This window comes from Conger conger, chromosome 1 (genome assembly GCF_963514075.1).
Source record: "Conger conger chromosome 1, fConCon1.1, whole genome shotgun sequence".
Lineage (NCBI taxonomy): Eukaryota > Metazoa > Chordata > Actinopteri > Anguilliformes > Congridae > Conger > Conger conger.
In genome coordinates this window covers 92,847,176-92,864,486 of record NC_083760.1, presented here as the reverse complement: position 1 = coordinate 92,864,486, position 17,311 = coordinate 92,847,176, and the positions used below count along the sequence as shown (strand labels likewise).

At 44.8% G+C, this 17,311-nt stretch overlaps 1 protein-coding gene across 1 annotated transcript in view; it reads right to left on the bottom strand.

Moving 5' to 3' along the window:
• Window positions 1-215: 215 nt before the first annotated feature.
• LOC133106211 (nuclear GTPase SLIP-GC-like) overlaps window positions 216-17,311 on the bottom strand; it is a 36,367-nt gene continuing 19,271 nt past the window's right edge. The window contains exon 15 of the mRNA XM_061216018.1: window positions 216-782. Coding sequence (XP_061072002.1) covers window positions 216-782 — 567 coding nt within the window. The remainder of the gene's footprint in view (window positions 783-17,311) is intronic.

The window sequence follows — 17,311 nt, the reverse complement described above, 5'->3', positions numbered from 1 at the left end:
ATAGAATTGCACTTATATTGACTGTATGTTTAGAACAGCACCTAATGTGTATTTTACTAGTTATGGATGTGTTGCTTTAACTTTAACTTTAACTTAGCCTATGCACTTGTAAATCGCTTTTGATTAAAAGCGTCTGCCAAATGACTAAAATGTAAATCTACAGCCAGAACTGTCACTGGGCCACACAAGTCAAGCTCTTTTTGTGATTCAGAGACTCATGTTGGGGCCCCGCAACACCTTTCTGGCTTCAGGCCACCTGTGCCCTGGGGCCGGCTCTGGGCGGGGGGGCCGGAGACGCCGGTCTGTAGATTTGGGAGAGAGCGGCTCTGGGCGGGGGGGCCGGAGACGCCGGTCTGTAGATTTGGGAGAGAGCGGCTCTGGGCGGGGGGGCCGGAGACGCCGGTCTGTAGATTTGGGAGAGAGCGGCTCTGGGCGGGGGGGCCGGAGACGCCGGTCTGTAGATTTGGGAGAGAGCGGCTCTGGGCGGGGGGGCCGGAGACGCCGGTCTGTAGATTTGGGAGAGAGCGGCTCTGGGCGGGAGACGCCGGTCTGTAGATTTGGGAGAGAGCGGCTCTGGGCAGGGGGGGGCGGAGACGCCGGTCTGTAGATTTGGGAGAGAGCGGCTCTGGGCAGGGGGGGGCGGAGACGCCGGTCTGTAGATTTGGGAGAGAGCGGCTCTGGGCGGGAGACGCGGGTCTGTAGATTTGGGAGAGAGTGGCTCTCGGCGGGAGACACGGGTCTGTAGATTTGGGAGAGAGCGGTTCTGGGCGGGAGATGCCGGTCTGTAGATTTGGGAGAGAGCTGAAGGGGTGCGTACGTGCAGGGCCTATGGCTTTCTCCACCCCTGCAAACCCCCCCGCCGTCCGAACACGGAATTATTATTATTTTTCTATGAATGGCCTTTTTCCAAAAGACTTGCATCACTAATCGCAAATACACCTACGGTCCATGTACGCTTCATTACATTATTGCCATTTTGGTCAGACGTACATACAGCTGATTAGACTAAGCAGGAGACTAAGCTGGAGCAATGCAGGGCGGATCTTATTCTGGCTACACAGGGATTAGAACCACCGACCTTGCGTGTCCCAGTCATTTACCTTAACCACTACGCTACCGGCCACTTCCTGCATGCAGTAAATAATGATCGACACATAATGGTCATCATTACACGGTGAAATGTTCCTTGTTGAATCAACTCTTACACAGTACAGATGGGCCTACTCAGATGAGAGTTGAATTACATTACAATACATGTCATTTACAGTTGATTAGACTAAGCAGGAGACATGGCTGTGTGGATCTTGCAGGTTTGAGTCAGGTACCTTAACCGCTACGCTACAGGCCGGCCTGACCTACAGGCTGCCCGGACAGGTAAACCTGACCAAAAAGAAAGAAAGAAATTGCATTTATGATGACTGTCTTTTTGTTTTACTTGATGCTTTTAACCTCTGGAAGAACCTATGCGCTTGTAAATTGCCTTGGATTAAAAGCGTCTGCCAAATGACTACAATGTAAAATGTAAATGTAAATATTGGGAATGCCCCAGCTACAACTACCTGCCCGCCCCAACAGGACAATAAAGAGGGGCCCAGGAGCTAAACAGGATAACTGCAATAAGCCCGGGAGTTAAACAGGATAACTGCAATAAGCCTGGGAGCTAAACAGGATAACTGCACTCTCCACAATCACCAGATACTCACATACAGTGCATCCGGAAAGTATTCACAGCGCTTCACTTTTTCCACATTTTGTTATGTTACAGCCTTATTCCAAAATTGATTAAATTCATTTTTTCCTCCAAATTCTACACACAATACCCCATAATGACAATGAGAAAAAAGACAGGATTGTCTCGAGGCACAAATCTGGGGAAGGGTACAGAAAATTTCTGCTGCTTTGAAGGTCCCAATGAGCACAGTGGCTTCCATCATCCGTAAATGGAAGAAGTTCGGAACCACCAGGACTCTTCCTAGAGCTGGCCGCCCGTCTAAACTGAGCAATCGGGGGAGAAGGGCCTTAGTCAGGGAGGTGACCAAGAACCCGATGGTCACTCTGTCAGAGCTCCAGCGTTCCTCTGTGGCAGAGGAGAGGAGAACCTTCCAGAAGGACAACCATCTCTGCAGCAATCCACCAATCAGGCCTGTATGGTAGAGTGGCCAGATGGAAGCCACTCCTTAGTAAAAGGCACATGGCAGCCCGCCTGGAGTTTGCCAAAAAGCACCTGAAGGACTCTCAGACCATGAGAAACAAAATTCTCTGGTCTGATGAGACAAAGATTGAACTCTTTGGCGTGAATGCCAGGCGTCATGTTTGGAGGAAACCAGGCACCGCTCATCACCTGGCCAATACCATTGTAAAACCCCACGCTAACCCAACGACGGAATTTAGCGAGGGCTGAAGGTATCAGCGTGCTTGTTCTTCTGGTGTTGCTGAAAGAATACTAATAGGGTTAAAAATTAGTGGCCCCTATGCGGAGATTCTAGATCAGCCAATAAATAACCGACGATACAAAGGCAGTAGTACCACTCTGCCTTCCACTCTTTACTGGTCCGGGCTGACCAAGAATCTCCACAATAGGGCCAATATATTCACCTTCGTTTATATGACTCCATTTGAATAATAATTTAGATTAGTTGTCCACATTTAGTGGATGTCTTATTTATAATTTTGACTTGATTGCTATAGGAATCCTGTACTGAGAAGAACTCGCTGAACAATCCTCTGCTGGTACCACCGCATGTCACATCGCGCGTTATGTGCACGTCTCACGAACTGACTAGCTATCTGTAGTCATCACAGAGGTTGCAGGAATAGCTACTCTTGGGTATATCTGTTTACAGCCTAGGGACCCAAGCAGACCAACCTAGCTACGGCTGTGCTCGACATGAATGAACTACCACGCGGAGGCGAGGGATTTACCGTCATAGGTCTACGGGTGCTATACGCTGTGATACATTAAGCGTAAATATTCATCCTCCCTAGACCAGTTCGACGGGGCAAACCAAGCATTCACTGTATAACTTTGAGTGTCAGTAAGCGAAACCCAAACAGATCAAGTTTTAACAATTTTATTTTACCAGGCAGGTTACATACACGTAATTACATACTAGTTCCAAATCAAAAAACATTACAATGGAAACCAAATGACGGAGTCTTAAAAGTCATACCTGGTAATAAAAGCTACAAACGGGAGTCTGGCTACAGACACCCTGTACGTAGAAATTACGTGCACCGTGTGCACGGGAGGCTGATTGCATTCTCCCAGATTGCTTAGTTTACTGTCCTTAAATCCAAAATCTGGCCTTTGATGTTAACCCTAAAAATGGGTCACCCATCTGTAATTTGGAGCCACGCCTCCCCAGGAAGCGCAGGGGGGTTGAGGCACATGGCTTTCACTGGGGCAGAGCTCCACACAGTTTTTCCCTGGCTCCTGGTTGGTTATGATGTCCAGGGTTTGCTGTTTCAGAAATAAAACCATTGCACCAGTCACACTGAAACAATCAGAATAATACCAAACATGAATATTACCTAAACTGACTTTGTCATGAAACATCCAATGCTGTACACATCATTTAGTGACTGAGTGAAGAGGGAGAGAGCAATAAAGGGGGGTTCGAAGGGAATAATGGGCCCAACAGGCCGTGCCCTCTGAAACCTTCCCGTGCCGTAAAGGATGCTGCCCTGTCGTAACGAGTTTTACGGCTGGAGGCCTGAGTCCTCCCTCCACAGGCTCCTGCCCGTATGGGTGCGGAGATAGTGGGGGTTAATGGTGCATGCTCCTGGGTTAAATTACTTTACAGCCACATATTCCACAATACCAGAGGAAGCCAGCAAGCTGACCAGCCCTGAGTGATAATGCCAGATATTAATCATTTCTGTCTTACACCATCCCTACAGTGAAGCAGGGTGGTGGCAGCATCATGCTGTGGGGATGTTTTTCAGCGGCAGGAACTGGGAGACTAGTCAGGATTGAGGGAAAGATGAATGCAGCAATGTACAGAGACATCCTGGATGAAAACCTGCTCTTGGTGCACACCTCATTCAGCAGCTAGAGCAGGGCTTCCCAACCAAGTTCCTGGAGATCTACTATGCTGTAGGTTTTCACTCCAACCCTAAGAAAGCACACCTCATTCAACAGCCAGAACAAGGCTGTGCAACCTAGACCCACTCCTTGATCTCCAGAACAGGGTTAGGAACTGCTGCTCTATCATATCCCACAATGCACCATGTCCACATAAATTCAGGCTCACTGGAGAGTGTCAACGGAGCCTTCTGTCCAGTTTCAGTTCCGCACAGAAAGCAAAGTACGAAAGGGGAATTGGTTTGTCTTTTTTTAGTCAATTGTGTAATTTACCAGTAAAATCCATTGTGCATACAACGCAACGACTTGGACGTTGCAGAAGTGTTCTGATCGCAGTAGGAAGATGGGCAGGGTTTCTGCTGTTCCTGACCGCAGTGGGGAGATGGGCAGGGTTTCTGCTATTCCTGACCACAGTGGAGAGATGGGCAGGGTTTCTGCTGTTCCTGACCGCAGTGGGGAGATGGGCAGGGTTTCTGCTGTTCTGACCACAGTGGGGAGATGGGCAGGGTTTCTGCTGTTCCTGACCGCAGTGGGGAGATGGGCAGGGTTTCTGCTGTTCTGACCACAGTGGGGAGATGGGCAGGGTTTCTGCTGTTCCTGACCGCAGTGGGGAGATGGGCAGGGTTTCTGCTGTTCCTGACCACAGTGGGGAGATGGGCAGGGTTTCTGCTGTTCCTGACCAGAGTGGGGAGATGGGCAGGGTTTCTGCTATTCCTGACCACAGTGGGGAGATGGGCAGGGTTTCTGCTGTTCCTGACCGCAGTGGGGAGATGGGCAGGGTTTCTGCTGTTCTGACCACAGTGGGGAGATGGGCAGGGTTTCTGCTGTTCCTGACCGCAGTGGGGAGATGGGCAGGGTTTCTGCTGTTCTGACCACAGTGGGGAGATGGGCAGGGTTTCTGCTGTTCCTGACCGCAGTGGGGAGATGGGCAGGGTTTCTGCTGTTCTGACTGCAGTGGGGAGATGGGCAGGGTTTCTGCTATTCCTGACCACAGTGGGGAGATGGGCAGGGTTTCTGCTGTTCCTGACCACAGTGGGGAGATGGGCAGGGTTTCTGCTGTTCCTGACCACAGTGGGGAGATGGGCAGGGTTTCTGCTGTTCTGACCACAGTGGGGAGATGGGCAGGGTTTCTGCTGTTCCTGACCGCAGTGGGGAAATGGGCAGGGTTTCTGCTGTTCTGACTGCAGTGGGGAGATGGGCAGGGTTTCTGCTGTTCTGACTGCAGTGGGGAGATGGGCAGGGTTTCTGCTGTTGTGACTGCAGTAGGAAGATGGGCAGGGTTTCTGCTGTTGTGACTGCAGTAGGAAGATGGGCAGGGTTTCTGCTATTCCTGACCACAGTGGGGAGATGGAAATAGTCCAAAATAGTGCCAGGTAGTTTAGTACCATTATAATCTGAGGCCCTACTCTTCCTGTCATTGCCCCACATACAGGAAGTGTCATCACGTGAAACCAATGGCTAATGCAATGAATAAATTAAACATGAACTACGGCCTGCAGGGTTGGAGTTAATGTAAAGCCAAGAGCCATCTGCTGTGACATCACGTGATGTGACCAATGGGAAGGAGAGAGTGATGAAAAGTGAAGGACCCAGCACCGAACCTTGGGTGACGCCTCAAGTGACAGGAGCAGAAACAGATTTGACATTCTTTGGGGAAATCCGGTGTTACCAGTTGGACAGATAGGCCTTTAGCCAGCAGAGTAAATTAGCATGGAGTCCAGTGACAGCAAGGCTAGCAAATGTTTTAAAGAGGATGTGGCGGGAGACTGTGTCGAAGGCAGCACTCAGGTCAAGTAAGATTGTGATGTCTATCAGGCCAGAGCCACCTGCATGGAGGAGATTGTTTGTGACATTAAGACTTTCTCTGTGCTGTGGTTAGGATGGAAACTGCACAGAAAGGCTTCAGAAAGGTTATTGCAGGTAACGTAGTCACTCACAATTACCTTTTCTAGAGAAAATTATGTTGGTGTAGTGAGATGATCTGGTAACCAAGAAGGCAGGTTTGAAGTTCAAACATCAAAGACACAATGAGCAAAACAGAGACCTACAAGCTGGTAAAAAAAAAATCTAGTGAGTGGGAAAAAATAACGTTTATAGAGAATAACAGTCACAATCAAGCACCCTTGTTCACAGGAGTCAGGATTGCATTATGGGTAAAAACACCACAAATCTGGTGAGAAAAAAAACATGAAAAAGCACACCTTCCACACAGTGTTTTTGTCAGCGGGTACGCTGTGTGGATTGGGTGGGGGTGCGAGTGTGGTGGGGGCGGGGGAGGGGGGGTGTCTTAATGTGGCATTTTCAGCAGCTGTACCTCGCCCCCACCCAATCCCGCCCCCCCTCCCTCCACCTTCCCCCTCCCCACACAATGAATGAAACCAACACAAGAAACAGGAAGTGCATCTCAATAAAAAAGACACCAATCAAAGCCATCATTATTCTACGTTTGTTCATGTTTGTGTGTGTGTGTGTTTGTTTGTGTTTGTGTGTTTGTATGTGTGTGTGTGTGTGTGTGTGCCCTCGGTGATGACACGTACATTCATTGATTATGGGTTTTAAAGATAAAGGTGGTAGCCGTATAAAAGCGTTAATGAACTTGAACTCGCATCGTGCCTCGCCAATAGAGTTTAAATTACGTATCGAACAAACAAAAGAACTGCCAGGAGAAAGTTCTCTCACCACAGCTGAGTGTGACTGAAAGCAAGAGAGCATTTCAACAGTGTGCCGTTCAGCATACTGTGTGGTCAGCACTCCAGCAGAGTTTCTCATCATCTCTGCTATTTCATTTCTCAAAGAAATATTCTTACTTGAGCCGCCAGAAGTGCAAATAAAGAACCAGGTACTGTATGAACAGCCTCAGAGCAGTGAGGGATACACATCCCAGGTTATCCACATGACCAGTTACTGACCACCAGTTACTGATACCACAATGATTTCCTCATACGACATGTAGCCACTACAACAACATGTAATAGATATATAAAGTGTGATAATTATATAGGCGGTAAATCTTTGACCATTGAGGGACTCGCCAGTCTTTCAATGAAGAGCCAGGCTCATCTGATCTTCACTTGTCTTTCAAGCCTCCCAATGAGTTTCTTTCTTTAATAGTCGACTTCAGTTCAGTAAGTTTCTTTTTCTCAATACACCCCCCGACCAGCTGTGCATGCATGTGTGTGTGTGCGTGTGTGTGTGTGCGTGCATCACCTCCATCACTCCTCCCCTGATCAGCTCCACACATTTTGTTCAGCAAAAGCAGCAAAAGTGTGTTTGTGACAGAGAGAGAGATGCCAGTATACCGTTGTCTCTCTTCACTGAATCAAAGATTTAATAAGGCAGTCCTCACTATTATCTCTGGTTTAACCTGTAATTGAGCTTTAAACCCTGAACATGTAGGCTTGGATGAGGCGTGCATGAAGATGCTTTGCAGGTTGCTTTGCTCGAGAGAATAGCTGATGCTACATGAATGTGAATCTGTGGTCAGATGCACAGGAGAGACAGGATATCCTGTGAAGTATGAGATGGGTGCGTGGGGGGTTGGACCCAAAATGCACGACTCAGAAACAGGGGTGTCATTATTTAAGGGAATATCCAGAGAGCGTGGTCAAAAAACAAGCAATGTTCATACACATAAAATCCAGCCAAAACCAAAGTGCAGTACCGAGGAAGAAGGCAGTCTTGTAATCGGTACACCATACAAAAAGTCCAGTAGCCAGGGAAGCTGTCAGCGGGGCAGAAGTACAGGCGGATGGTAGGCAGCCTCAGGGTCGATGGCGGCGCAAGAGTCAAGACCGAAGTCTGCTCCGCGGGGCAAAAGCACAAAGACAGCAGGTAAAGTCGTGGTACAGGCAGGCAATGGTCAACAAAACAGAAGTCAATAATCTTTGGTCAATAAACAGGCTTGGATCGTAACGGGTAGACAATGGCTTGACAAAACCGCTAAAGGGATGCACTGATGAACAGGAGGCAACAATTTCACAAAGACATGACATGGAACTGAGCTTTATATGCAGATGTAGACAGGTGCAGAAAATTAGATTGAGAGCAGCATGCGAATGGAAATCAAGTGTGGAGGATGGACAAGTTCACGAGGTAATTAGTCATCGTTAGTAATAAACCTATCCTAAATTGAAACAATAAGGGTGTGAGTGACAGAAAGGGAGAGAGAGAAAGCAGGAATGCAAGATTTGCAGAAAGACATGAAAAAGTGTTTGCTAATCAATGAACAGTACAACATAACATGAAACATAAATTGTGACATAACAAGTTTGCAACACAATGACAATAAACTATATTACGTGACATGACAAGACTAACATAACACATGACATGACAATAACGTCACTAAGACAATGACGAAACATGAAACATGACGTGACAGACATGAAACATGACAAAGTAGACGACATGCAAATCCACATTAGAGCACTGTATCTTTACTTTCGCCTCATAGTGTCAGGGTGGGGAGGTAGTGACCGGTTGTGGCCACCAGGGGGCAGGGGTTCATTATTTTCACCTGGCCCTCATTAGTGCCAGGGGAGCCCACCTCCTGAGGGTATTTAAAGCACTCGCTGGCAGTCTGTCGGCGCTTTGGTGTCAACCGTTCACCCTTCCACCAAGTTGGTAAAGCATGCGGTAGGTTTTTTGAGTCAGGTTTCTGTCTCCCGTAAAACAAAGAGGTAAGGAAGGTGGTCAGATTGTTAGTGCGGTGTGCACTTCTGACGCCTTTAATTCTAGCTTGTGCGAGCTTTGAGTGAGGGACGTTGTCCCCGGGAATTAGGTTAGTGTTTTTCATGAGCTGCGTCTCAAGGTTCTTTTCTTTTGCGTGTTTTGTACTAGGTTGTACTTTTATTTTGGTCCCCAGTCTGGGGTTTCAGTGCTCGTCACCTAGCACTTATTTTGGTTGGGTTGTTCGCCCTGTTTTTCAAGGGTCGCTTTTATTTTAGCCTCTGATTTTGTCTCCGGGTTGGTTTCTGTTCCCCTTCCTGTTCCGGGAGAAGTCTCCCTCTGTATTGCTTTCTCCCTGTTCCCTTATCTCCCGGGATTTTGTGGCGAACATGTTAGCGTCTCCGCTTATAAGGTAACCGTAAGGTTTCTACTGACTGTGGTCGCATTACGTCATTATGTCATTAATTTAACATTAAACACATTTTTTGTTTTAAAAGTCAAATTCTGAATGTGCGTGAGGATGGAAGCCTCAGCAAGAACACACGGGTGCAGCCTTTCTAGGCCCAAGAAATGTTATTCTACTATCAGCGAGTCCGTTATGTATTTGTTTAAATGCTCAAGTATTTATAGCTAATAGAGGCAATTCATGTTCATGGGCGGATCTGGGTGGTGGTCAGGGGTTGCCGTGGCTACTCCAGTTAAATACCTGGCCAGCCCTGTTGCCATCCCACCCAAAGTAAAAAAATCTCATTTATAGGTTTTTCTGTGCAGTGTAGGCTAATTAAGGAAGGTCAATGAAAACAGGTTCAATGATCAGTTTAAAGGAAAGTTTCTCAGTGGGACCGGGATCAAGGGGGCCTTAGAGTGAAGTGACACTGGTGTCAAAATAGTAGCACTGCCACAAGCTTAATGCTTGGCTAGCGTTAAGTAAAATAGGTGCTGAACACAGCCTATACCAACCAAGTACCTAATGTTATTTGAATAATCCTCACCTGTCAGACAGGCAAGGCAAAGGCGGGAGGTGGCATGGCTCTACACCATCGGTCTTCAACCGGGGGGCCGCGGAGGTACTGCAGGGGGTCCGGCAAATTATTTCACCTGAAGCATTTTTTTCCTCTTCCAAAAATTAAAAATGTCATAGGCTAACAGAATATAGAAAATAAAAACGCTTCCTATTCGTTTATAATAACACATAGTAGGCTATCCATGAATCATGCATGCGATCATGTGATCCCCATGTGCAACATTTAGCTATCCTGTGCCAAAACACGTTAGCGATAACCATAAAATGTGAAATGATGGATCGTTTTGTAATTTCTCGGAACAAAAGCTCCACGTCAGACACGACTGATGGCGGTTCGGGTGACCCACCTTCAATGAATAGCCATAAACGCAAACGAGAGAAGACTATATTCAGAAAATGATCTACAGTTTGGCTTCACCTGCAAGGAGACCGATGGTGTTGAATTACCAATGTGTGTGGTTTGCTCTGCCGTGCTATCAAACGAAAGTATGAAGCCATCAAAGCTGCAACGACACTTAGAGACACACCATGCTCACTTGAAGGAAAAAAACATTGAATATTTCCAGTCCCATTTCCAATATTTCCATTTCCAGTCCTGTTTAAAAGCTTTTGCGGGCCAACAGACCTTGATGAGACAATCAGCGAAAGTTGGCGAGTTAGCTTTAAAAGCATCTTATCAAGTTGCATTACGTGTCGCTCAGACAAAAAAGCCCTACACAATAGCGGGAAGTTTAATATGGCCTGCAGCTAGTGATATGTGCAAAACAATGTTTGGGAATGATGAGTACATTAAAAAACTGAAAAGCATCCCATTGTCAGACACAACCATCGCCCGCCGGATTGATGAAATGGCAGCTGATGTGAGGGCGCAACTAGTAGAGAAACTCCGTAAGGCAGATTCTTTTGCACTGCAATTAGATGAATCCACCGATGTGTCAAACGACGCTCAGCTTTTGGCGTTTGTGCGGTTTGTCGACCAAGATGCAGGAGGAATTTATTTTTTGTAAGCAGCTGCCTGGGCGTACAACTAGTTCTGAGATTTTCAAAGTGATCGATGATTTTTTCTGTAAACACGATATACCCTGGCTAAAATGTGTCGCGATGTGCACAGACGGAGCAAGAGCTATGGTTGGCTTAAAAAGATGTGGCTCCCCATATTATATGGACGCACTGCATGCTTCATAGGGAGAATCTCGTTGCCAAAGACATGAGTGATGAATTGTCAGACGTCATGGACACTGTCGTGAAAGCTGTCAATTTTGTCAAGAAGAGTGCTCTACGAACGCGCCTATTTTCCTCGCTCTGCGATGCTGCAGGAGAAGAACACACTGCGCTCCTCTAACATTCCGGGGTTAGATGGCTTTCACGTGTGTTCGAGTTACGTGCGTCTCTTGGAGAGTTTTTAGCATCCCACAACTCTGCAGAGCTGGCCAAACATTTTAGTGACAATACCTGGCTTACCAAGCTTGCATATCTTTCAGACCTTTACTCTGAACTGAACAGACTGAACAGTTCTATGCAAGGACGCAATACACACGTCATCCAATTGTATGACAGGATAGAGGGCTTTCTGAAGAAAGAGTCAGGGAGGACACTTTTTCCATGTTTCCATCTGTGGAAGAGTTAGGTGAATCTGCAGTGCTGTCTCCTCGCCTAACACACACAATTATTGCACATTTGGAGGCACTTGATGGTGAGTTTGGGAAATACTTCTCTGAGGCTGAGTTGTGGCACAAAGACAAGACATGGATACAGTTCCCATTCAAAGACAGTGCAGCAGATGGCTCAAACTTAACTGACAGAGGAAGATCAGCTCATTGAACTATCCACTGACAGCACATACAGGAATACATATGACACAAGAACACTCATCCAATTCTGGATCTCTTGCCAGAAAGACTTCCCGCAATTGACAGAAAAAGCATGTGAAAGATATGAAGCCTCTCTTGCCTACCTGAAGAACAAATACAGGTCAAGACTGCAGCCTGAGACTGATATGGCACTCTGCCTCACAACTTCCATCTGTCCTAGAATTGAGAAGCTCTGTGCCACTCACTAGGGTCAATCCTCTCACTAGGTAGCCTATGAGATATTCCATCCATACTCAATTAGCTTAATTCTTTGTCCCTCCATAATTAAAATGTGACCCTTTTTGTGTATCTACCGATGGTCCGTGCTCAGTGTCTCTCTCAGCCAAGGGGTCCTTGGGCTGAAAAAGGTTGAAGACCCCTGCACTACGCTATCAGACGTCACGAAACGCTGAGTAAAACGACACAAGAATCCGCCGCTGTCAGAATGCATGCTGCACTGTACTGTATATTCAGCAGGGAGATTTATGAGCGAACAAAAAGGCAACATCACCATCTAGTGGTGAAGCAAGAGTATTGGCTGTAGGCCTGCGCTGTGTTATTAAAACGAGTGGGACTTGTCAACTCGGTAATGTAGCATAGAGGCTACCCGTGAAAAGCATATCAAACACATTTAATAACTAGTCTACGTCGTTTACCTGTCCCATCATACTATAAATCATACTATTGTTAGGCCTGCAGATTGAAATAGCCTTACTGTTGGGGACATGGCGCTTTGAATAATTTTCTAATGGGCCTATCCCTCTCTGTTGTTGACACCATCCAGCACAAACTCGGTTTCACACCAAAACCCGTTTTTTAATCGGTTGCGTGGCATTACTCTGCTTCCTCAAAGTTAAGTTTTGTGGGAAACTGTAAGGTTTCCACTGGCTATGGTTGCATTATGTCGCTATGTCATTACTTTTACATTTTAATTGGTCAATTACTTTTGGACAAATATTAATAATTATGTATAGGCTCATAGACGTACATACTGTAGGCTATACAGGTGAAGCTCGAAATTTTTTTATGTCGTGTAAAAGTTTTTTTTCTTCTGTAATTTAATTCAAAAAGTGGAACTTTCATATATTGCAGATTCATTACACATACAGTGAAATATTTCGAGCCAGCATCTCAAAATATTAGAATATTACATAAGGATTTATAATACAGAAATGTCGACCTTCTGGAAAGTATGTTTATTTATCCGTCTGGATGTTGGCATCAGATCCAGTGTTGCGAGATTGGGTTGAATTCTGAATCTGCATTCTGCATGTGGGAGTCTGGGCAACCCAACGAACAAACCTAGCGGTCGATTTTCAAAAGTCAACCTGTGTATAAAGCAGCCTATCGTTGCCTAACGTTATTTTTGAGTTTCTGGGGTGCCACACCAGCCGCTATTATGAATTATAGATAACACTGGGGATAACCTTAGTCAAAGGAGGGAAAGGCTTTTAGCTTTATTTGTAAATGGTTTACCAAAGGATATCCAAGGAAATTATGGCAGGTTTGTTTTAGCTAGCTAGCAAGGATAGCTAAATGTTCAAGGGGCTGGCGAACGTTAGGTAGCTAACGTGCAGGTTGCTGGCTAGCGATATAGCTAATCCGTTTAAACCGAACGTTAACCAGCGAATTTAGATGAAACAAATGCGAGACAGTAAGCTAACAACTTCCACGAGCGTCATGGCAGAAGAAATGTATAAACCCTGTTGAAGGTAGGTTCACTTTAGTGATTCTAGCTTTGGTTGGGCGTTAGCTAATCCATAGCCTATATTATTTGGCAAAATACGTTTATTCATTTTAGTAAGAAAAAGTGACGCCCCTCTGGAATACTTGCGTAGCCAACATAGCTCAGCTATGTTAACGTTACCGCCTCCCTTCATTCATTCTTCGCTTGGCCTGCAAATTTTGGACACGGTTTTTTTTATAAAGTGACCTTAATTTAACTTCAGAGTAAGTACGTAATGTTAATGAAAATACAGAGCAAGTTTACGTTGAACAGCAGTTGTGTTCAGCAGGTCTTGGGAATCCTGATTATAACGTTACAGCTGATGACGTCGTAACGTAAAGTAGGGGTTTACACAGTTTATTATTTTATAATTAGATCACTTAATGTTATAGCTGTACCTATTTGTAATAAGTCTGCTGTTTGTCTTTAAATTACACTTGGTCATCAACCATTTTTCACGCAGTTTAGGATTTTTAGACAGGTGCACAAGTCCATATACTGTCGACAACTCCAGATAGTTATGTGTTAGGCTATAACCTGGAATGGACTTAGGCTATATATCCATGACTTGATAAATATTTTTGAACGAGAACAGTGAATAGACATCCAAAAACCCAGACAGGTGGCAAACAGAAGAGTGGACTACATCAAATGGAGGAGTCTGATGAAGTTCCTCTCGGCTTAAAGGGTCATTTATATTTTGGTGTGAATAAATGTATAGCACAGTGTGCTGACTTCCTTATTTAGTATTTTTGAATAGAAATCATGCATTATCATGATATTTTTGCAAACTTATCTGCTTGTAAATGTAAACTCGCCTGGATTTACATAAAAACAAAATGTTTTTTCGTGAGTGAGTGCTTGGTGCTGTGGGGTGTATCCAGATGTGACTTGTGTTGGCTCAGGATCACAGATGAATTATATTCCCCATTAGGAGAGGTCAGGTCTCCACGTCTCAGGCTTTGTGCTGGAGGACTTTGCACAGGCCCCTGCTTTGTGCAGGCAGGAGCAGGTGCCAAAGGCAGAGGTTGGTTGTGGTGTATTGGGCCAAATGGGAGGAAATAATGAGCAATATTTTTTTTACTGTCAGTCCCAGGAGAGTGTCTCCCCTACTGTCAGTCCCAGGAGAGTGTCTCCCCTACTGTCAGTCCCAGGATAGTGTCCCCCCTACTGTCAGTTGCAGGACAGCGCGTTTTCTTGGGACATTCAGTCTGCCCTAGCTTTCCCACATTAGAAATGAATCAGACTGAAGTTCAAGTAACTTCTCAACTATTCAACAACTATTCAAATAACAAATCACACACACACACACTCAGTACAGAATTCCCCTTTTATTCTGGGCACATTCTACGTCATGGATGATTATCGATATGATTATACACTCAGTGAGCTCTTTATTAGGTATTTATTAAACTTATTTTTTTGACTTATAGGGAGGTAAAGTGGATGTTTCGATACTTCCAGTATATTGCTCCCTAATAAATAGCACGGTGGAAGCTAAATATAAACAACTACATAGCGTTGAAGTCTGGACTCAAAGTATGTGTTTCATGGTTTAAATACATAGCTATATGCTGAATACGATGGGATTTCAATGAGAATTTAGATCGACAAGGCTAAAACTCCATCCTAATGCCACCGGCAGTGGTGTCTGTATTCATTTGTCGCCCCAACTCATGTGATTTAAAAATCATAGAATACATTTGTGTAATCAGTAGGCTATCGATGGCAGCCTGCAACCAATGTCAAGCACAGTTGGAGAAAAAAACCCCAGGGGCCCGAATGTTTTAGTGCCTCTCATGAGAGTGGCCAGCCAGGGATAAACTTAATCTTTGTTGTTGTGTTTGGTACACAAATCTGACCGTGTGCTTGTAACCAAGATATTTTAAAAAAGTAATGAAGAGCTGCATGTCAATCATTTGCTGACGATACGGAGCCGTGTGATTTTGTGGTTGCAGAGCGATTTAATGCTTTGTTTGCTTAAATTAAGTTGTTGCTGCTGCCATCTATGATGAAATGCAGTAGCATAGCATTTAGCAATGCAGTTCAGTGGGACATTCGCTTTTCCTCCCTTTTGTTCTTCTGCTGCTATAGCCGATCCACTTAGAGGCTGTTGTAATGTCTGCTTATTTGCGTTACTGTCACCTTCCTGTCAAATTTGACCAGTCTGGCCCTTCTCCTCTGACCACTTTCATGAACAATGCATTTTGATTGGCTGATTAAATATTTGCATTAACAAGCTGGTGTACAGGTCTACCTAATAAAGTGGCCACTGAGTGTATATTGCAAGTAAGTAATTGAATTGAAGAAGTAAACACACATGGCTATATCCCTACAAACCTGATTTCCCACTATAAATCCCACACAAAGAAATAAGATTAATGCGAGTATAGGCGGATAAGAGCAGTTCTGATATGGAGGTGGTTCTAAAAATATTAAGTATGTAAATGTTATTTTTAAAAAGCAATTTTTTAAAATATGTCTACAAGCAGATGTGAACCAGTGATATGCAGTTATATTCCCTAAACTTCCTTGCAGCTGTATAACATGAAAGCCCTGATTCAAACAAATGAAAAAGAAAACTACAATTCTCCAAATAAATTGAAGTCCAGACCAAACTGAGGAAAGGCACACATGTCTCCCCCCCCCCCCCCCCCTCAATAGGCCCTCGCTTTTCCAAATTAGAAGTGATGCAGACTGAAGTTCAACAATTTAGCTGTTTTAACAATTCAAAGTATTCAACTGGCAAAGAACAAATCCCACAGTACAGGAAAAGTCCTTTCTTATACCGGGCACATTCTACTTTAAGGATGATTATTGATATGATTATATGTTGCATAAAGTAACTGAATTGAAGAGGTGAACAAACATGATATGATTGCTGTATTCCTACCACCCTGAGTTCCCACTATAAATCCCACACAAGACATCACACCCTGACATATGATGATTAGCCTATATTGTAATCCACCAAACTAAACAGATTATTAATTTTCATCAAGCCTCCACTGAAAAATAAAAAAAGTATGAAACAAAAGTTTTCTGTTTAAAGATTCTAAAAAGAGTGACAGCAGAAGTATAGTATCACACAGTTTAACATACATTATCCCTTTACTGAACTGATAAGTTGACTAGTTATTAAAAGCAAACATTGATCCTGCAAGTGTATTTGAGACCACCTTTCCACCAACACTCATAGATGTTAATCTGTGGCCTTGTGCAGTTAAGCAGTAAGTATTAAGTATTACATAGTCAGTGAAATAATAAGAAAAATGGTTATCAATAGAATGCATATTTGACAGCACCCACAGACAGGTTACCATGGTGATCTCAAATCAGTTTGATAATTCTGGTGCTTCTGGATCCATCATCCTCTTTCGGTTCTTAAAACACCTGGAGGCCCAAAGACTCACAGCATCGTTCCATCATCACAGTCTCTTCTGAAACGTCTAGAATGAAGAATTAATCACATTGTTTGAGATGGACACATGCAGGCAGGTATGCCGTACTGAACAAACCAGGACACAAACAGCAGCTGCTGTACCGTAGATCATGACATGACCAGAGATTGACATGCACGTAAAAGGCTGAAGAGGAGGGGGGGTTATTGACCATGTAGACACAGCAATATACCTGTGAACCTGTTTCTGTTTTGTGGTCATTTTCCCAGCTTTGGATTTAAATTCAGCTAACAACAGCCACTGTTCAAGTGGTTTCAGGTTATTCCTTCAGTCAAGACAGTTTTGGGAAACGCCTTGAATATAAAGGAATATTCTCATGAGGAAAACCTTTGATGATCTCAGTGTGTAGATCATTTCAGTAAAACGGCCCTGGTCGGAAACACTCAGTTTGAAGATTTGGATCAGTACAGAGTGCCCTGTCACATCCTCACACAGTCCTAAAGTGGCTTCCACTGGTTACCTGGGAGGCCAGTCAGGTCCTCAGGGATCTGGTTTAAA